At 47.7% G+C, this 22,068-nt stretch overlaps 1 protein-coding gene across 2 annotated transcripts in view; it reads right to left on the minus strand.

Moving 5' to 3' along the window:
* Nucleotides 1-22,068, minus strand: part of GCC2 (GRIP and coiled-coil domain containing 2) — a 161,177-nt gene that overhangs the window by 21,166 nt on the left and 117,943 nt on the right. For both annotated transcript variants that reach the window (XM_075336449.1, XM_075336450.1), the window contains 2 exons: nucleotides 12,533-12,654; nucleotides 10,643-10,819 (listed from right to left, as the gene is read on the minus strand). In XM_075336449.1, the coding sequence (XP_075192564.1) occupies nucleotides 10,643-10,819; nucleotides 12,533-12,654 (299 nt within the window). The remainder of the gene's footprint in view (nucleotides 1-10,642; nucleotides 10,820-12,532; nucleotides 12,655-22,068) is intronic.

The raw sequence follows: 22,068 nt of genomic DNA on the forward strand, positions 1-22,068 counted from the left end.
GGTGGACTCCTGCTGAGTCCACGTACCCTGAGCCCTGTGGTGGAGAAAAACTGCTCCCCACCCTGACAGACTCGCGTCTGTCGTGACCACCGCCCAAGACGGTGGTAGGAAGGATCGTCCCTGTGATAATGAGGTGGGAAGAAGCCACCACTGCAGAGAGTCCTTGGCCGTCTGGGAAAGGGAGACTTTCCTGTCCAGGGATTTTGACTTCCCGTCCCATTGGCGGAGAATGTCCCATTGAAGTGGGCGCAGATGAAACTGCGCAAACGGAACCGCCTCCATTGCCGCCACCATCTTCCCGAGGAAGTGCATGAGGCGTCTTAAGGAGTGCGACTGACTTTGAAGGAGAGCCTGCACCCCAGTCTGTAGAGACCGCTGCTTGTCCAGCGGAAGCTTCACTATCGCTGAGAGAGTATGAAACTCCATGCCAAGATACGTTAGTGATTGGGTCGGTGACAGATTTGACTTTGAGAAGTTGATGATCCACCCGAACGTCTGGAGAGTCTCCAGTGCAACCGTCAAGCTGAGTTGGCATGCCTCTTGAGAGGGTGCCTTGACCAGTAGATCGTCCAAGTAAGGGATCACAGAGTGTCCCTGAGAGTGCAAGAATGCTACCACTGCCGCCATGATCTTGGTGAACACCCGTGGGGCTGTCGCCAGACGAAATGGCAGAGCTACGAACTGAAGATGGTCGTCTCCTATCACGAAGCGTAGAAGGCGTTGGTGCTCTGTAGCAATCGGCACGTGGAGATAAGCATCCTTGATGTCTATTGATGCTAGGAAATCTCCTTGAGACATTGAGGCAATGACTGAGCGGAGGGATTCCATCCGGAACCGCCTGGCGTTCACATGCTTGTTGAGCAGTTTTAGGTCCAGAACAGGACGGAATGAGCCGTCCTTTTTTGGCACCACAAAGAGATTGGAGTAAAAACCTTGACCTCGTTCCTGAAGAGGAACAGGGACCACCACTCCTTCTGCTCTTAGAGAATTCACCGCCTGCAGAAGGGCATCTGCTCGGTCGGGATGTGGGGAAGTTCTGAAGAACCGAGGCGGAGGACGAGAACTGAACTCTATCCTGTACCCGTGAGACAAAATGTCTGTTACCCACCGGTCTTTGACCTGTGGCAGCCAAATGTCGCAAAAGCGGGAGAGCCTGCCACCGACCGAGGATGCGGAGGGAGGCGGCCGAAAGTCATGAGGCAGCCGCCTTGGAAGCGGTACCTCCGGTTGCTTTCTTGGGGCGTGAGTGAGCCCGCCAGGAATCAGAGCTCCTTTGCTCTTTCTGAGTCCCTTTGGACGAGGAGAATTGGGGCTTGCCCGAGCCTCGAAAGGACCGAAACTTTGACTGCCACTTCCTCTGTGGAGGTTTGCTTGATCTGGGCTGGGGTAAGGAGGAGTCCTTACCTTTGGACTGTTTAATGATTTCCGCCAATTGCTCACCAAACAGTCTGTCTCCAGATAATGGCAAGCTGGTTAAACATTTTTTAGAAGCAGAATCTGCTTTCCATTCCTTTAACCACAAGGCTCTGCGCAAAACTACAGAGTTGGCGGATGCCATTGAGGTACGGCTCGTAGAGTCCAGTACCGCATTGATAGCGTAGGTCGCAAACGCAGACATTTGCGTAGTTAGGGACGCCACTTGCGGCACTGCTGGACGTATGAGAGAGTCCACCTGTGCCAGACCAGCTGAAATAGCTTGGAGCGCCCACACGGCCGCGAATGCTGGAGCAAACGACGCGCCAATAGCTTCATAGACAGATTTCAACCAAAGGTCCATCTGTCTGTCATTGGCATCTTTAAGTGAAGCCCCATCCTCCACTGCAACTATGGATCTAGCTGCAAGCCTGGATATTGGAGGGTCCACTTTTGGACACTGGGTCCAGCGTTTGACCACGTCAGGGGGAAAAGGATAACGGGTATCCTTAAGGCGTTTAGAAAAACGCTTGTCCGGATAAGTATTGTGTTTCTGGATGGATTCTCTGAAGTCAGAGTGGTCCAGAAAAGTACTCAATTTACGCTTGGGATACAGGAAATGGAATTTCTCCTGCTGTGCAGCTGCCTCCTCTGCAGAAGGGGCTGGGGGAGAAATATCCAACAGCCTATTGATGGCCGCTATAAGGTCATTTACCATGGCGTCACCATCTGGCGTATCCAAATTGAGTGCGGCGTCAGGACAAGAATCCTGATCACCCACCTCTGAGCCATCATATAGAGACCCTTCTCGCTGAGACCCTGATCCGCGTGATGACGTGGAGGGTCTCTCCCAGCGAGCTCGCTTAGGCGGACTGGGACTGTCATCGGAGTCAGAGCCCTCAGCCTGTGATGCCTGGGACCCCCTTGAATTACGGATTAATTCCAGCTGAGGGGGGCCGGGGAACATAGTCACAGCGGTGTCCATGGTCTGAGCAACTGGCCTGGACTGCAAGGTCTCCAGGATTTTTGTCATAGTCACAGACATTTTATCAGCAAAGACTGCAAATTCTGTCCCCGTCACCGGGGTAGGGTTCACAGGCGTTGCCTGGGCTACCACCACAATAGGCTCTGGCTGACGAAGTGCCACTGGGACTGAACATTGCACACAATGAGAGTCGTTGGAGCCTGCTGGTAGATTAGCCCCACATGCTGTACAAGCAGTGTATACAGCCCGTGCCTTGGCACCCTTGCGTTTTGCGGATGACATGCTGTTGTCTCCTTAAAGCAATATAGGGTGTACAGCCAAGAAGCGACCTTACAGTGCAGTACACAAATATAACACTGTGGCACTAGTGGGGCCGCACGTATGTGCTGCTTACCGCCCGCTTAGCGCGGGTGTGTGGTCGCCAGAAACCCCTAGCCTGGGTCCCTCAGAGCCTGCGTCCGTTCTCCAGCCAGACTGCATGTGTATAATGGCTGCCGGCGTCCTGGGGAGCTGCAAGCCTGGGGGCGGGCCTAGGGCGTGCACAGAGAAAAAGCGCGAAGCCTGTGTCCTACTGTGCTCAGTGAGAGGGCTGGAGCATGTAAATCGTGCTCCAGCCCTCGGCGCTGCCGATTGAACAACGTCTCTCCCCTACCCTGATTGACAGGGTGGGGGGCGTTAACGAAGCGGAGCTAGGCCGCAGAAAACCGGGGACTAAAGTTAGAAGCGCCGCCGCCGTAAAAGCGCGGTCGGCGCGTCCCCGGCGCACTACAAGTCGCAGCTGCGCCGCCGCTCCAGGGGCGGTCGGCGCGGCGATCCACACACATAAAGTCCCCCAGTAATCTGCGGGGACCATAAGCCCAGCGCACAGCGCTACAGTCCCCGGCGCACTAGCACACCCAGCAAGCCTGGGGTGTGCGTGGCCTGCCATACGGGGACACAGAGTACCTGAAAGTTGCAGGGCCTTGTCCCTGAACGGCACTCCCGCTCCACATCCAGCAGGTTCTATGGGTCTGTGGATGGAGCCCGGCCTCAGGGCTTGGTGGCCGGTAAGATCCCACTTCCTCAGAGCCCCTCAGGGGGATGGGGAAGGAAAACAGCATGTGGGCTCCAGCCTCCGTACCCGCAATGGGTACCTCAACCTTACAAACCACAAGTGGGGTAAGAAGGGAGCATGCTGGGGGCCCCATATGGGCCCTCTTTTCTTCCATCCGATATAGTCAGCAGCTACTGCTGACTAAACAGTGGAGCTATGCGTGGATGTCTGACCTCCTTCGCACAAAGCAGAAAACTGGTGAGCCAGTGATCCCACTGGGGGTGTATAGCCAGAAGGGGAGGGGCCTTACACTTTTTAGTGTAATTGCTTTGTGTGGCCTCCGGAGGCAGTGCTATACACCCAATCGTCTGGGTCTCCCAATGGAGCGCCGAAGAAAGTTAGAAAACAAAAAATAACAATGTAGGGGTGTTTTATATGACAATACAGCACAGATTAGCTTAACAAAAAATTTTGAGTTTATGTTGGGCAACTCCTTTAAGCAAGTTATCCCCCATCAGAAGGATAGGAAATAAGCAGATTTGTGGTACTCACCGTAAAATCTGTTTCTCGTTAGTCTTCCTTGGCAGACACAGAACTCGGTCTGCTGCCACCTGGAGTCAGACACTGATATCACATAAAGTAGCTCCTCTCCAGCAGACTATACCTTGCAGAATGGTTCCTCACATTTTCAGTTTAGTGAGAAAGATGTAGGAGCAGCAAAAAAGGTGAACAAAAAGAACAGCATAAATACATGCCCGACCAGGCAACAGGGGAAAGAGCTGTGTACCCCAATGAAGACAAATGAGAAACAGATTTTACGGTTAGTACCAAAAATCTTTTTTTTGTCACTTCATTGGGGGGCACAGAACCCCAGGATGTTCTAACGCTGTCTTTGGGGTGAGAAGAGACATAGGTTTTTGCACTTTAACCATAGTCTGAATAACGGACTCTGAAAGGGTTGACTTCCTTCGAACTGTGGGTTTCAACAGCCATGGTGTTAGCAAGCGGCTATAAATTGTGATAGTAGAACAGACCCGAAGACAGAAGGTCTGGGCGTTCCAGAAGAGGCCATTGCAGCATTGCCTAGATGGTTGATAATGTCAGAGTACCAGGCCCTCCAAGGCCAATCTGGAGCCACCAGGATTACGGAAACCCCTTCTACTTTCATCTTCTTGAGAAGCCTTATAAGAATAGGAAGAGGAGGAAAAACATTTGTGAGTGAGCACCAGGACAAAGGAAATGCCAAAGCATTGACTTCGGTCACCTGAAAGTCTCAAGATCTTGCAACAAACCTTGGAACTCTGTGGGTTTAGCATGAAAGCCATTAGATCGACATCCAGAGAGCCCCAACAAAGACAAATCTGACTGAACACTTCTGGGTGAAGGGCCTTCTCTCAAGGATCTATCTGCTGACGGCTAAAGATATCCACCACCAAATCACTACCCCGGGAACATAAATCACTGAGATCAGAGGAACTCTGCCCTCTGTCCACTTCAGAATTTTTGTCACCTCCAACATGGTGGAAAGACTTATTGTTCTCCCCAGCGGTTGATATATGCTACCACTATGGCGTTGTCTGATTGAATCCTGACTGGTATCCCTTGAAGTAGATGCTGCAGATGAAGAAGAGTTTGATGGATCGCCCTGAGCTCTAGAACATTGATCTGGAGAAGCATCTCCTGACAGTTCCATGTTCCTTGTTTTGAGTAGCGGTGATAAATTGCCCCCCATCCGGAGAGATTGGCATATGTGGACAGAATCTGCCACTGTAAGGGGCGAAAGGAGAGACCCTGGGACAAAGGAGGGGGAGGCAACCACCACCTGAGGGATCGGCGACATCGAAATAAAAGGTGAATAGGCCTATCCATGGACTGTAATAACCTGTCCCAAAGCGCTACAAAAGTGTTCTGCAATTGTCTTAAATGGAACTGAACAAACGGAATCGCTAAGCATGCCGCCACCATGTGACCTAGAACCCTCATGCAAAACTGGAAGGAATGCCTGCCTGACAACTTAAGATTTTGGATAGAAACTGCAAAACCAACCCCGAGCAGTGTCAAAGATTATCCCCAGGAAGAGAAGCTACTGAGTGGGAATTAGTGTGGATTTCATTCAACTGACAATCCATCCGAATTAGTCAAGGGTGTGTAATACAACCTACAAGCTACCTGTGAGATTGGGTGGGAGCTTTGACAAGAATGTCGTCCAGACAGGGTATCACCGTTATACCCTTGGAAAAGAGGACAGCCATAATTGGTGCCAAAATCTTTGTAAACGCTCTGATGCAAAAGCTAGCCAGAAAGGTAGGGCAGTGAACGCATAATGGTCCAGAATAATAGGGAACTATACATAATGCCGTTGAGACAGAAATATCGGCACACACAGGTAAGCGTCCGGAATATCTATTGATAACTGGAACTCGCCGGTTTCCATGGATGCAATGATGGAGCGGGGTGACTCCATTTAGAAGTGTTTCACTTGCACTCATCTCTTCAAACACCTTAGATCCAGAAAGGGCTACACGACCCTTCGTGGGGATAACTAAAAGATTTGAATGGAAACACTTCAACCTTTCTAAAGGGGCAAACCCTACGATCACCCCAGCGTGAAGCAGGGAAGAGATAGCCTGATCGAAACCGGATCTTACGCTGGGAGAAGCTAGGGGATGGAAGAGAAAAAAAAAATTAAAAAAAAAATCAGTCTTCCAGAATGGAAGATAACTCTATTCTGTAAACCTGAGGAAACGACTTCTTTGACCCAAAGATCGCTGACCGCCCCCAACCATGCCTCTTGAGAAAAGAAGGCGACCACACACCAGGTAAAAGTTTCTGAATAATATGTGCAACTGTAGTCACAGGAACATCAAGCTGCTTGGAGATGGTCTTATATCCTTTACCTTTAACATGCTTGTCTATAATTTTCTTTCTAATCTGCTGAGACAACTCTTTCCTTCACTTCCTCTGGTCCATGTTGAGTGTGGTACACACTATGTCACTAAATAGCACAGTAAGTATCTGTATCCCTATACACAGGCCCACTGACTGATTCCAAGATTGTAGACACCTGTGATGCTAATTAGTGAACACACCTTGATTTAACATGTCTTTTGACACATTATTTTCAGGGGTACCATTATTTGTCCTATTTCATGAGTTTTATTTTCAAAAAAATTCAGTGGACACATGGTTGAAAACCTATGTCTGACTTTCATTTGTTCATTTTCATAAATGTTTAACTTATTACTTTTGTCAGATTCAAGTTATTTCTGTGATCATTGTGGGATTTTATATCATTATACGAGGGGTAGAAGCTTGCAGTCTGAGTGGAGCAGTCAGCCGCATACAAGAGACGCAGAACATAAATAGTTAGCTACTTGTACAATCTGGTCTGCTATTTCAGCCAATGCTACCTCCTGTGAATCAGCTAAAAGGCTACTACGTAGGTGCCTAGCCCATTAGCAACCCAAGTGGCGGCAAAAGACGGACAAAAGGTAAGGCCTGCCACCTCAAAGGCAGACCTAGCCACAGACTCAATAAGTCTGTCTGTAGGATTCTTCCATGCAGCCACCTCACCAAGGGGCAAGGTAGTGGTGAGATACAGGAGTGTCAACCACTAATGGAGTGGACCAAGATACCACTAATTCAACTGGGAAAGTATAGAATACCTTCATATGACTACGGTTTTGGAAAAGTTTGTCCGGTTTCTCCCAGGCTTTATGTAATACTTCTTTAAACTTCTCATGGTCCGCAATGGATTTCAGCACCTGTTTGCCTCTTCTGAAGAAACCTGCTTCATTAGGTAGAGGGGAGAAGTCTAAAGGCCCTGTCATACATGACGAGATCGCTAACGAGATCGTTGCTGAGTCACAGTTTCTGTGACGCAGCAACGATTTCGCCAGCGATCTCGTTATGTGTGACACCTACCAGCGATCAGGCCCCTGCTGTGAGATCGCTAGTCGTTGCCGAATGGTCCGGTCCATTTTCTTCAAAGGCGATGTCCTGCTGGGCAGGATGCATCGCTGTGTTTGATGCCTACCAATGACCTCCTAACATGGTCCCAACGCCCGCCGAGATTGTTATACATGTTGCTGATTTTTTGTTAAGGTCTGTGTGGCATCTCACCAGCGACCTCCCAGTAACTTACCAGCGATCCTTATCAGGTCGTATCATTGTCGGGATCACTGGTAAGTCGTTGTGTGTGACTGGGCCTTAAGGTGGTGTCACACATAGCGACGACGACAACGACGTCGCTGCTAAGTCACCATTTTCTGTGACGTAGCAGCGCCATCCCGTCACTGTCGCTGTGTGTGACATTCAGCAATGACCTGGTCCCTGCTGTGAGGTCGCCGGTCGTTGCTGAATGTCCTGCTTCATTTTTTGCTCGTCGCTCTCCCGCTGTGAAGCACACATCGCTGTGTGTGACAGCGAGAGAGCGACGAACTGAAGCGAGCAGGGAGCAGGGGAGCCAGCGTCTGGCAGCCTGCGGTAAGCTGTAACCACGGTAAACATTGGGTAACCAAGAAGCCCTTTCCTTGGTTACCCGATATTTACCTTAGTTACTAGCGTCCGCCGCTCTCATGCTGCCAGTGCCGGCTCCCTGCACACGTAGCTGGAGTACACATTGGGTAATTAACCCGATGTGTACTCTGGCTAGGAGTGCAGGGAACAGGGAGCGTGAGAGCGGCGGACGCTAGTAACTAAGGTAAATATCGGGTAACCAAGAGAAGTGCTTTCCTTGGTTACCCGATATTTACCTTAGTTACGCTTCCACGTGTCGCTGGGGGCTGGTCACTGGTGAGATCTGCCTGTTTGACAGCTCACCAGCGACCATGTAACGATGCAGCAGCGATCCTGATAAGGTCAGATCGTTGGTCGTGATCGCTGCTGCGTCGCTATGTGTGACACCAAACAGGCAGATCTCACCAGCGACCAGCCCCCAGCCAGCAGCGACGGTGGAATCGCTTGGTAACTAAGATAAATATCGGGTAACCAAGGAAAGCACTTCTCTTGGTTACCCGATATTTACCTTAGTTACTAGCGTCCGCTGCTCTCACGCTGCCGGCTCCCTGTTCCCTGCTCTCCTAGCCAGAGTACACATCGGGTTAATTACCCGATGTGTACTCCAGCTACGGATGCAGGGAGCAGGGAGCCGGCCCTGGCAGGCGTGAGAGTGGCGGACACTAGTAACTAAGGTAAATATCGGGTATCCAAGGAAAGGGCTTCCCTTGGTTACCCGATATTTACCTTGGTTACAGCTTACCGCAGGCTGCCAGAAGCAGTCTCCGTGCTCCCTGCTTGCTTCAGTTTGTCGCTCTCTCGCTGTCACACACAGCGATGTGTGCTTCACAGCGGGAGAGCGACGAGCAAAAAATGAAGCAAGACATTCAGCAACGAGCGGCGACCTCACAGCAGGGGCCAGCTCGTTGCTGGGCGTCACACACAGCGACAGCGACGGGACGTCGCTGCTACGTCACAAAAAATGGTGACTTAGCAGCAACATCGTTGTTGCAGTCGCTGTGTGTGACACCACCTTAAACCTTCCCATCTTATAAAAGTCTAGCACCCATTCTGCGCTAGAGATAAGGGATAGAGACAGAGCACTCTGGAGAATGTAGCACCTGTGGAGATGGAAAGGCCGCAGGACGCCCTTCCAGTGATGGAGATCTAGAAACAGAAGATGCTCAAAGGCATTTAGAATTCAGCTGAGGCCTGCAAATTTGATAAGCAGTCACAGGAGGGTTTGACTCTCTACAAGAGCTCACTATGTGGAAGAAGTCACATGAAGACAATCCACAGCACCAACCAAGGTCTTCAATGCCCTGGTTAGTTCAGTAACAGACTAGGTGAGATTTCAAACCCAGATAGGGGGAGACATACTCTCTTCTAACATCATTGCGGTACCCAGAGCAGCCATCTGCAAGCGAGGAGTACAGGCAGCAAAATATGGTGTAGATTGACCTGAAGAAGACAGATTACGACAAACAGAACATGCTTAATAAGTGACTACTGAAGGCTGTCCCTCAGGGCAAGCACGGTCCTCTCTAGACTTAAACATCTTAGAGACAGAGGCAGCAGGAAAGCAGTGAATGGATGTTGTTGGGGAGCATCTGTATCAGCCACCAAGTAGAAACAGTCCTCTCAGACCCCGATTCCTCGCTGGTGTAGAGGGGGAGACTTCACAGCAGCAACGCAATGAAACCCAATGAACAAGTTTGCAGAAAAATGGTGCCGCTGAAAATAGAGGACACGGAAGTGGTAGGGCAAAGGGTGCTGCAACCGGACAATGCGCCAATTGGACGAGCGCGAACATACAGACAAACTGCCAAGAACCGCGCCACAGTACTGGAACTTAAAAGCCGCCGACCTGAAGGGGAGCGAAGCCTGTGAATGCCGCAATATAAGCCTATGCCACCGTGTGACTCCCCTCAGAGATCCCCTGACCATGCTGCAGCCACAGCAGCTACCCAGGGCCTTACCACATGATCCCCCTCCCTCCATAGCCAACACACAGGAAATGGCGTGAGGAAAGAGAGAGAAGGGGTGAAGATTGGGAGGGAAAATAGGAGAGGGTTATAGCCGCATGTCCCGAAGACAGCACCGCCTTCTGCTCCATGCACATGAAAGATATGTGGGGTGAACGGGCAAAAGTATATTGGCGTATGGACCACTGCCCCAAACCTCAGCAACGTACCTAGGTTTGGCCAAACGGCATGAGGGGATTCAGGCTGCAGATACAGACTGTACAATGTGGGTCAAACAAAGTGCGCATTTACACCCTGATACCCAGAGAACTCTGAAAAAGGTAGAAAAAAAAATTTAACATCTGAGATGGGTCTGAAATAGACCCTCATCCAACTGACAGAAAAAACTGATAAGGTCTGGAACCTCAGTTTGGTCTTTCATCAGTTGTTACTGAAACGAGATGGCTTCCATTTCTTATCCATTGGTAATAGATCCCATAGACTTAAATAGCCGATTCTGATACACAGACACGTCAGGCTAGGACACAGAGTGAAATGGACATAAAGATCCCTATAAATTTTTTTTTCAGCGAACAGATGACAAATCCTGATGTGTGAATATGCCCTCACACTTCCCTCCTCATTTCTGGAGAAATATTTAGAGAGAATTATGAAGGCTAATGGAAAAGAATTAATCACAAGTGACTGCAGTAACTGTCCAGCTCCAGTCCTTGTATAAGAATGACTCACTTTTCCCTCAGCTCGGCCTCCTTTGTTACAGTCTCCTGCAGCATCTTATTATGTCTCTCCAGCAGCATGTCATGTTCTGTCTGCAGGGACTGCAGCTCCGCTGTGCTCATCTGTAAGCTGTGCTGGGCTTCTAGGAGCTTGGTCTTCACTTGATCCAGCATTGCCTGCAAGTGTTCCCTGAAGAAAAGCGAGTAAGGGGTTAAAATGTGTGACTGGTCCTAATTCTAGTAATAAAAGTCATATTAACATACGGCTTTGCTTCATAAGTAGCAGTTAACTTTTTTTTGTAAAAGTAATTTTTGTTTGATATCCTTGAATGGAAGCTATCAGCAGATTTTTCCACTAAGGCTATGGGCGCACGTTGCGTACAGTCACTGCAGAAATTTCTGCAGCGATCTGAAGAGCACATGTGCGCTTTAAATCGCTGCAGAAATGTCCGTAGTGAAGCAGATTCCATGCGCTCTGCCTGCAGCTCCTCCCATAGACAGAGCAGGAGCTGCCAGCAAAGCGCACGGAAGAAGTGACATGTCACTTCTTTTTACGCAGCGCTTCGGCAGTAGCCGAAGCGCTGCGCTCTAAAACGCCACGTGCGCATGGCCCCTGCACAATCTCCATAGACTGTGCAGGGGACGCAGGACGCATGCAGTTACGCTGCGCTACAAAGCGCAGCGTAACTGCATGTATTTACGCAACGTGCGCACATAGCCTTAAGTTGAAAGCAGCAAAATACAGGGCATGAGACCCTGATTCCAACAAGGTGTTACTATTAGGCTGTGTGTTGTAGTTTCAAGGCTATAAGCAGGAGATTGCCACGGCCTGATTACAGCTGACATGACAGGCAGTCAGGCTAACCTGTGTAACCCCGCCCCCACCACTGATTGGCAGCTTGCTCACCATGCAGTGTACACAGGAATCTGCCAGTCAGTGGTGTGGGCGGGTTATACACAGCCCAGAAGTCTACATTAACACCATACAAAGCAGGGATTCTATCAAAACTACACCTATCAGCCCAATGAGTAATACATCCTTGGAATCAGGCTTCCTCGCTCTTTGTTATGCTGATATCAGGTTATATAGCAAAACCCTGCTGCCATATTCCCTTTAAATTTTATAAGGCACATAGGGGAGTCATTCCTATTGGAAGCTTCCTTAAAAGGGTATTCACCACAATTTAGGATATAATTTCCCAATCGCTGGGGGATTCGCCTGCTAAGACCCCTGAGATATCAAGAACCAGAGCTCCAAAGAGCCACGTGTGTGTGTGTGTGTGTGTGTGTGTGTGTGTGTGTGTGTGTGTGTGTGTGTGTGTGTGTGTGTGTGTGTGTGTGTGTGTGAGAGAGAGAGAGTGATCAGTCACACTTGCAGCTCCATTCATTATTAGAGTAGTGCCAAAGACCAGCCAAGCAAAGGGCTCAGCCATCTCCAGCGATCCCATAGAGACTGAATGGAGCAGCAGGTCAAACAACACTTTATTTAAATGGGGCTCTTTGGAGCCCAGTTCTTGGGATTGATGGGGGTCCCAGCACTCAGACCCTCAATGATTGGGAAGTTATCACCTATCCCGTGTATAGAGAAGGACTTTCAAACTTGAAAATAGTCCTTTAAGGATCAGGAATTCTCTCCAACTGCAGTCATGGAATATCTGATGTGGTGTTCAGGAACAACAGAGGCTATAAAATTTGGCCACTTTTTTGTAGTTTTATATACCCAGCAGAGTTCCACTTTCTGGTAACCTTTCCATTGATTTGGAGCTTCCGTTCGTTGGCATGGCCGAATGGAAAGATTATAAACCATTTTCTCTAATTCAGCAAATATCTAAAATCTTAGTTTTGGATTTACGCTTTAAAATGTAAAATGATATTGGTTTTAAAAGTTATGACTTGAGGTTACCTCTCTTTTTGGAAGACTTCTTGTTCAGCTTGGGATGCAGATTTATTCTTCTGTTGCTTTAACACATTATGGACACGGACTTTGTAGCTTTCAAATTCAGCAGTTACTGCAGATTGCTCAGCCTACAACATAAGAGAATAGTCAAGATACACTGAACAACCGTAATATCAGAAATTTTACTTATCATGGGCCATACCATGATCACTAACAGAGGGGTAGACCACTCCAAAACACACACACATTCTATATATCCTACAACTGAAAACTGGAGATGCAAGTCCATATAAAATAGATTACTTTTATTAATTAAATATCATGGCATAAAATAACAATTGATTACAAATGGAGAGACTGAGGTGGATATACTGGCATGACAATTAAATACTCATATATATGGAGTGGTAAACTGGTAGAGGGGGTATATATAGTGCTATGATTAAAGTATTAGCAAATTCCTCAATATTAGAGATCTTAATATGATTATTACCTGAATAAAAGCAAGGATCCAGCACTGAAATCCCACCTGCCTAATCCTTGTGTCAGAAGGCACAGATACATGTTAGATAGTTGGCAGGTCCCGTTGAAGTTAACAACTAGCAGTCACTTTACTCTATATTTTACGGTTTGTGGGAAGTGTTCCCATAAAAAATCTGGGGTTGCCCTTTTTATTTATTCAATCAGTGGGGCAGCCCCAGACTGGCGATTTTTCTAAATACAAGTTTTTGACAGAAGTGCATAGAACATTCCTTAATAACCTTCGAAAGGCAAGACTTTGTAGCAGATGTTTGGCCTGAACCTCTGAGTTGCGGCCCGCGAACCTGAGGTTCGATGTTCAGTTCAGGTTCAGAAACAGACTTTCAAAAGAAAAAAAAAAAAGTTCGGGTTCGAAGTTCAAGTGAGTTACGAGTGCAACGCTAAGCTTGGATATGAGTGGTGCTCAGCCCTATGCGAGCTGCTTGCGGTGTTTGAAAGGCTCACATTTGGGGTAAAATTAGCGTGATCAGATGCAGTGTACACACACAAATAAAAAAATTAATAAGGCTGGGGCCACACAGGGCACTACTGCGATGCTCGCATGAGACTCTGCTCACGCTGGCAGCACAGCAGGAGCCAAGTGCCATGCGAGTGTGCCTGCGTCTGAGGTCCGACCCTGCGAGCGGACCTCAGCTGCGGGGGGCGGGCCGGCGATGCGGGCCAGCGCTGCGGAGGGGAGGGAGGGATTTCTCTCCCTCTCTCCTCCGTAGCCGGCTATTGCTATTCTCACACTGCACTAGCGGTACACCGGTGTACTGCGAGTGCAGTGCGATTTTTCTCTCGCCCCATTCACTTGAACGGGTGCAAGAGAAAAGAGTCTCGCATTACAATCGCAGCATGCTGCGATTGTTTTCTCGGTCCGATTAGGGCTGAGAAAATAATCGCTTATGTGCGCTGTCACACAGGCTAAAATTGGTCCAAGGGGAATGCGATGTTTTATCGCACTCCATTCGCACCGATTTTTCTCGCCGTGTGGCCTTATTGAAAAACCCCACTTACCCTCCCAGAAAGTGTTCTGCTTATGCTGACAGCATGTTGGTGGAGTCACAAAATGCCCAATTACTGACTTCCATTAAGGTACGGATCAATTCGGGGTCAAAAACCGAACTTTTTAAAAAATTTGAATGTGCATGGCAAACCAAACCTCCAAAAGAATCGCTCATATCCAGTTGTGGGATCCCGGGATGCAGAAAGAGATCCGCTAACATTCTCTGGCTTCCCTAACAGTCAAAGATCTCAGCCTTGCACCCTCTCAGCAATGCCGCATCATTTACTAAGGGGTGGCCGAACAGTAGCATCATAGGAGTGGTTAATGTTCAGTCACTCAAATACACAGCAGTGCTGAGCTCTTGCTTTTTTATTGCGAAAGGGAAAGTGGTATCCCCCTCCGCATGCGGGTATATCACAACCTGGAAGCTCCAGCCCGACTTTTGGTAATCTGGCCTTTCACGGGGCATTAGGGAATATTCTATGCACTTTTGACAATAACTTATACTAAGAAAAATCACCAGAATGGGGCTGCCCAATCATAAAAAGGGAGCTTGAGACTGGTGATGGGCAATGCAACTGTTCAGAGCAAGTGGTTCAAAGTGCCAGGCCGTACTTACAGCTGTCACTCACTATGTACTGAAAGGTGACTGTCGCTGTGTACTGTACCCGTCACCGTTCAGTGAGTACAGTGACGGGTACACCTCTATGACTAAAAGTTGGTGTCTCTGTGGAGGAGGAATAAAGTTTCTTTTCTCCCAGGAGCTGTGTTTTCAGTATAGTGGCCGCGCAGCACTGTAAACACGCCCTGGCATTGACTGACAGCATCAGTTCAGAGCCGGCTGTCAGTCAGTCCGGGGATGTGGTTACAGCCGCCACTCACTATGCACTGAGTAGTGACTGTATCCACGCCGGCAAAGCCTTTATGACTTAAATCTGGAGGGAACAAGGTTCATCTACTCTTGGTAGCCGGGCTTTCAGTGCAGTGGCCAGGCAGCTTTGAAACGCTATTAACTTTCAGACTTACCCTATATCTGCAGGTTAACAGCCTTTGGGGTTGTGACAGGCTTAATGTATAATATAGATCGTTGCTGTAAGCGCCTGTGGTTTTCCAGAGTGCACAGAAATTATTGGCACAGAGATCAGAAATACAATATAGAATAGTGTGTACGGCTAATGATCACAGAAATATGACGGTTCTAATTACAGTCAGTAAGTTCTATTGGGCATCATTGGTAATACTCATGTCAAGCGTACGGCACATATGTTATTTTCATTATTCGCAGAAAAAAGCGAATAACCAAGGCAGATGTGAAGAGAGTCTTATTGAGAAATATCTATTTGGTGTTAAATATTTTAGTCCAAAAAATTTTTATTTTACAAGCGTAATTTGGTTTTCATGAATATAAATCACCCTACGTACATCATCTGATACCGGCTGATAAATGTTATGCTCTTCACTCAGTCCTTCATATGCAAGCCTGCCTGATGTGGAGGCCCCTGGGCTCAGAAAGCTTGCAAGTAAATATTTCTGGAGAGCCATTAAAAAGGTACGACTCATACAAAAGTGCTCTCTTTTTGACACAAAAGTATTTGACATCGCTCAACAGAAAAATTCAGCGTCTTGGAAAGGGTTCACATTCTTACATAAAGGAGTGGAAGACAGGAAGTGTCAGTGGTTGAAACAAAGCAATGTACAGCAGGAAGCACGGGGTCAACGGGTAACAGATGTGAGCAGTGGGAATCCGCCAGCACAAGTCGCTTCATTCACATCGCCAGGCGGAGAGCCAGCAAGAAAGCAGGCTACCAATTATATGTCCTGTATGAGAGGTAGGACTGGACAATCCAGGGTGCCCCGGAAAAAACAATACTAGAAGATCTAGAGCCTTCAATAATAGATTAATTCATACAACAGCATATTCCCCTCCCGGCATAAGAAGTAGATTATAGCAGAAAGGACCGCGACCGTCCCATTCACTAGAATAGGCCTTGCACAAATCCATGTGCACGTGCCATTCAGATTTGTAGAACGGATTCTCAGTTGTAGAAATTCAAGCAACAAATCTGCACAGTGTGAACTGAATTGTAGATGGTATTATTATAGCTTTCAATCTAAAGCCAGCCATTACGCACAGTGCTGCCTCCCCGTACAATTACTTTCCCGACTTCCCATGGCACACTGCACAAGTCGCCATAATTACATTTAGAAAAATGTGTATGGCATACCGCACAAGAAAACGTAATTACATTGCAGAAAAAAAAAAAATCAATGCTAATGAATTTTCAAGTCCCCAAGACCGTGGAGTTTATTTTAGCTTCTACCTTTAAAGGGAACCTGTTGCCACGTTTTTCTTATATAAAATATAAATCACCAAATTTAAAGTGCACGAATCACTAGAATTTTCCTATATAACCTAAATCGAGTGCTGTACTGGCGCTATCATGCTGATTCTATACATACCTTTAGTGGTCAGCTAGGATGTATAGGTTTTGAAACACAAGCAAGTAAAGTTTGTAAAATAAGCAGCTTTTTGAATGACAGCTGCTGCCGATCAGCTGATAGCTGGGGTGGGTATTTGTAGTGATTCCCGTCCGTCCTCCTTCTGTTATTTATGCTAATTTTATTACAGAATAGTTTTACTATCTGACTGGAAGGACCAGTGCTGATGTCCCACCCATGTGACCAGAAGGGGCGGGGCCTCAGCCAACATAGCTGATAGCAGGAAGCATCATTAGTTTTCTGGTGGCTGAGGCCCACCCCTTCTGGTCACATGGGTATGACATCAGCACGGGTCATTCTAGTCAGATAGTAAAACTACAGTGGTACCTTGGTTTTCGTTGGTTTCGGTTTTCAGTGATTTTTTGCACTAAAAATTTGCTTTGGTTTTTGTTGGTTGCCTCAGATTTCATTGGTTTTTGTCTGCATGCCCACATTACTACGCTGCTAATTTTGCGACAACACAGGGTAATCCATGCATTCTCCCGCTCTGTGTGGCATTATGTATCACCCCACTCCACAGTTTCAAAATGTATGTAACAAATGTAAGATAAAATATATTTATTCTTTACATTAGTATTTTATATTAATTTTAAATTCATTTCTTATTGTTTTTAGCATTACACACCATCTTTATTCTCTATAAAATGTGGGGGTTTTTTTGTACGTATTTTTGAGTGTCTAAAATAAATTGGATTTACACTGATTCCTATGGAAATAATTGCTTCGGTTTTCATTGGTTTCAGATTTCATAGACTGTATTCAGACGGATTATCAATGAAAACCGAGGTATCACTGTATTCTATAATAGAATTTAGCATAAATAACAGGGGGGGGGATGGATAGGTGGGCGATGGGAATCACTATGAATACCCACCCCTGCTATCAGCTGATCGGCAGTTGCGGTCATTCAAAAAAACTGCTCAGATTACAAACTTTATTTGCCTGTGTTTCAAATCCTATACATCCAAGCTGACAACTAAAGGTATGTATAGAATCAGCATGATAGTGCCAGTATAGCACTAGCTTTAGGTTATATAGGAAGATCCTGGTGATTGATGCGTTTTAAGTCGTCTTGAACGGAAAGTCCCATAACCTGATTTTAAGTGCAGATTACCCCTGCAGATCTAAGAAAATACCTTTTATAATCCTGCCGCGCCGCATAGACTGTCCAGTCAGATGGGTGTTGCTAGTCTCTTCTCAGCACCTCCTTAGTCCTCACAATCGGCTGTTCTCCTGCCTTGATTGATGTGGCTGATGTTATGCACAGAGTCTACTGCTCAAGCACACCTCTTGTTTTCTTCTGTGCATGTGCAAGAGGTGAACAGACGCTGCATGACTTATGAGACATCAGCTCCAATGAATCATGGCAGGAGGGCCAGTAGAGGGGGTGCAGAGTACAGACCAGCGACACCCACCAGACCAAACCGCACCGAGTACTATATAACGCAGAAGCATTATACATTGTATTTTCTGAATCAGAAAAGCAGGACACTTATAAATGGGTTGCGGAGTGCTGATCAAGATGTCGTAAAGAGAACCAATCACCAGGATTTTTCTATATTAGGTAAAAGCAGTGCCATCAGGGACTTGGATGCTGAATGCCAGCAAACCTGTTGTAGAAAGATGTGATGCTTGGTTGCAAAAATATCTTTAATAAAAGTTACAGAAATGCACTGCACTTTGATTGACGTGTGCAACGGGGCTGGGCTTCTGTGAGTCGGGTCCTCACGTTTATTCCTTCTCTGGTGTCCTCCTGGCTTGCCCCCTTTCCTTTATTTGGTTAGCCATTGCTGTTGTTGGCGGTGCGTGCGCATTGCCACAGTACTCAGGTCTCCATTAAAATGGCATCTGCACATGTGTGTACCGTGGTCTCTGGTGGCATTTTGTTGAAGACACTGCGGTGAAGACTATCAGCAGCAGGGGCACGTGCGCAGATGTGGAAACAAATAAATAAATCTGTGCACGCGCCGATGCCTCTCGTAGACTTCACCGCAGTGTTTTCAATAAAATGTCGCCTGAGATTACAGTTGGCGCATGTGCGGACTCCAGCGCCATTTTAATGAAGACAGAATTACTGTGGCAACGCGCATGTGCCACCAACTACAGTATCGGCAATGCGATATTCAAATAAAGAGAAAGGGTCATGCAAGGAAGACACCGGAGGAGGAATAAACTCTGAAGGCTTGACCCACAAAGACCCGCCCCCAGTGCACACATCAATCAAACTGCAGTGCGTTTCTGCAACTTTGTTTAAAGATATTTCTGCAACCAAGCATCGGATCTTTCTACAACAGGTATGCCTGCAATCAGCATCCAAGTGCCATTATGACACTGCCTTTACTTCATATAAAAAAAATCCTGGTGATTGCTCTCTTTAAGTCGTCTTGATCAGCACTCCGCAACCCGTAGATAAACGTGTCCTGCTCTTCTGAATATCTAAGCATCTTAGTGCCACAGTATGGCACTCCCTTTAGTTTATATAAAAAAAATCCTGGTGGTTGGTCCTCTAAAGGATATGGCTGTAGGTTATATAGGGGAAACAGATGACCGGTTCCCTTTAAACCTTTGTGATAAACAAGAAGTCTGCACTAAGCCTGATATACAAAGGTTTCATGATGTGAGTTTTTTTTTGTAAGACTCGAAATGAAGAGGACAAATATACAACTTTCCCACCCAAATTAAGTCAATATCCTTCAAGAATTAGACATCAGGTATTTTGCCAGCTTATCTGAAAGCAGCATGATGTAAAGACCTTAATTCCAGTGATGGATCTCTTACTGGGGAAACTTGCTGTAGTTTTGATAAAGTCACTGTTATGTCAGCTAGAGACTATCATTAGATGACTAGTAAACCTGTTGTAATGTAGTTCCCCATATGTCTTAACTGTATATAACCACGCCCCCATCCATGATTGGTAGCTTTCTGCCTATGCAGAGCATACAAAAGAATTTGTCAGTTATTGATATGGTTGGGATTATATAGGGTTCTACAGTCAGAACTGGTGGATCTGCAGCACAGAAAAAACCAGTACCATTAAAATACAAACAGCCCAATAAATGACATATTGTGGAATCAGGGTCTCTTCCCCTACATCATGTTGCTCTCAAATGGGATAGTGAAAACCTGGTGACAGATTTCCTGTAGAAATTTTGTTTGTTGTTTTTATTTTTAATAAAAAAAGAGAATTTTGTTTACTTACCGTAAATTCTTTTTCTTATAGTTCCGACATGGGAGACCCAAACCATGGGTGTATAGCTTCTGCCTCCGGAGGACACACAAAGTACTACACTAAAAGTGTAGCTCCTCCCTCCGAGCATATACACTCCCCGGATGACAAATCCAACCAGTTTAGTGCCAAAGCTGAAGGAGGACATCCACCCATAAGTAGAGATAGAGTAAAACCCGGAATAACCGGAACTTCTGTCTACAACAGCAGCCGGTGAAAACACACGGAACAAGAAAGCTGCCAACAGGCAACAGGGAGGGTGCTGGGTCTCCCATGTCGGAACTATAAGAAAAAGAATTTACGGTAAGTAAACAAAATTCTCTTTTTCTTTATCGTTCCTTATGGGAGACCCAAACCATGGGACGTCTCAAAGCAGTCCATGGGTGGGAATAAACAGAAACTGAGAAGTAGGCGAAACCTAACTTCACAAATGGGCGACAGCCGTCCGAAGGATGCGTCTGCCCAAGCTCGCATCTGCCGAAGCATGAGCATGCACTTAGTAGTGCTTCGAAAGGGTGTGCAGACTAGACCAAGTGGCAGCCTGACAGACCTGCTGAGCCGTAGCCCAAGAGGCACCGACAGCTCTGGTCGAGTGCGCCTTAATCCCTGGCGGGGGAGGCATCTGAGAACATAGGTAGGCATCGGATATGGCCGACCTAATCCAATGAGCTAGGGTCGGTTTAGAAGCCGAGAGACCCTTGCGCTGACCTGTGGTCAGCACAAAAAGAGAGGTGCACCGCCTAAAAAAATAGCGGTGCGTGACACATAGATCCGGAGCGTCCGCACCAAATGTAAAGCATGCAACGCTTTCTCAAAGCGATGCACAGGGGCCGAACAAGGGGAAGACAATGAAATGTCCTGGTTAAGGTGGAACGGAGACACCACCTTAGGGAGAAGGCCCGGAGTTGGATGGAGAACCACCTTGTCTTGGTGAAAAAAACCAAAAAGGGTGACTCCGTAGAGAGCACAGTCAAATAAGAGACTCTCCTGAGAGAAATTATGGCCACCAGAAAAACCACTTTCTGTGAAAGACTAAACAACGAAACCTCCCTAAGAGGCTCAAAGGGGGGTTTCTGTAAGGCCATGAGGACCAAAGAAAGGTCTCAGGGATCCAGAGACCGCCGGTAAGGCGGAATGATGAGAGATGCGCCCTGCATGAAGGTGCGCACCTGGGCCAGTCGGGCGATACGCCGCTGACAGAGCCGAGACCTGTCCCTTGAGGGAATGAGGGACAGACCTAGCTGCAGGCCGGACTGTAGAAAGGACAGGATGGTCGGCAAGGAAAAAACGGCCAAGGAGCATGGCCGAAAGAACGACACCAGGACAGGAAAATTCTCCAAGTCCTGAGGTAAAACCTGGCCGAGGAAGACTTCCGAGCCTGAGTCATAGTGAAGATGACCTCGGAAGGAATGCCTGAAGCCGTAAGGATTCAGGGCTCAAGAGCCACGCCGTCAATCTGAGAGCCGCAGAATTGTTGTGGAAAACGGACCCTCTGAGAGAACGTCTGGCCGGTCCGGGAGATGCCACAGCACCTCTACGAACAGACGGAGCAGGTCTGGGAACCAAGCTCGCCTGGGCCTGGGGCGATGAGTACGACCCGACGGCCCTCCATTTTGATCTTGCGCAGGACTCTGGGCAAGAGAGCTAGAGGGGGAAACACGTAGTCCAGACGGAACTGGGACCAATCTGGAACCAGCGCGTCCGCTGCCAAGGCCTGAGGATCGTGGGAGCGAGCCACGTAAACCGGGACCTTGTTGTTGTGCCGGGATGCCATTAGATCCACTCCCGGAGTGCCCTGCCTGCTAAATTGACCGGAACACTGCCGGATGCAGGGCTCACTCGCCGCTGTCCACGGTTTGACGGCTGAGATAATCTACCTCCCAGTTCTCTGCGCCTGGGATGTGGACTGCGGATATGGTGGACTTGGAGTCCTCCGTCCACTGAAGGATATGTTGAACTTCCAACATTGCTAGGCGGCTGCGAGACCTAGGACTACAGCCCTGATTTCCAGCACATTGATCGAGAGGGCTGATTCGGACGGAGTCCAAGTGCCCTGTGCTCGGTGGTGGAGAAACACTGCTCCCCAGCCGGATAGACTGGCATCCGTGGTGAGAATCACCCATGACGGGGCCAGAAAGGAGCGTCCCTGGTACAGAGAGAGGGACCGAAGCAACCTCTTAAAGAGAGCTCCTGGTCTGTGGCGACAGAGCCACCAGCCTGTGCAAGGAAGAAGTCCCTTATCCCAACAGTGGAAAATGTCCAGCTGCAGGGGACGCAGATGGAACTGGC

The sequence above is a fragment of the Anomaloglossus baeobatrachus genome, chromosome 2 (assembly GCF_048569485.1).
Source record: "Anomaloglossus baeobatrachus isolate aAnoBae1 chromosome 2, aAnoBae1.hap1, whole genome shotgun sequence".
Taxonomy (NCBI): Eukaryota; Metazoa; Chordata; class Amphibia; order Anura; family Aromobatidae; genus Anomaloglossus; species Anomaloglossus baeobatrachus.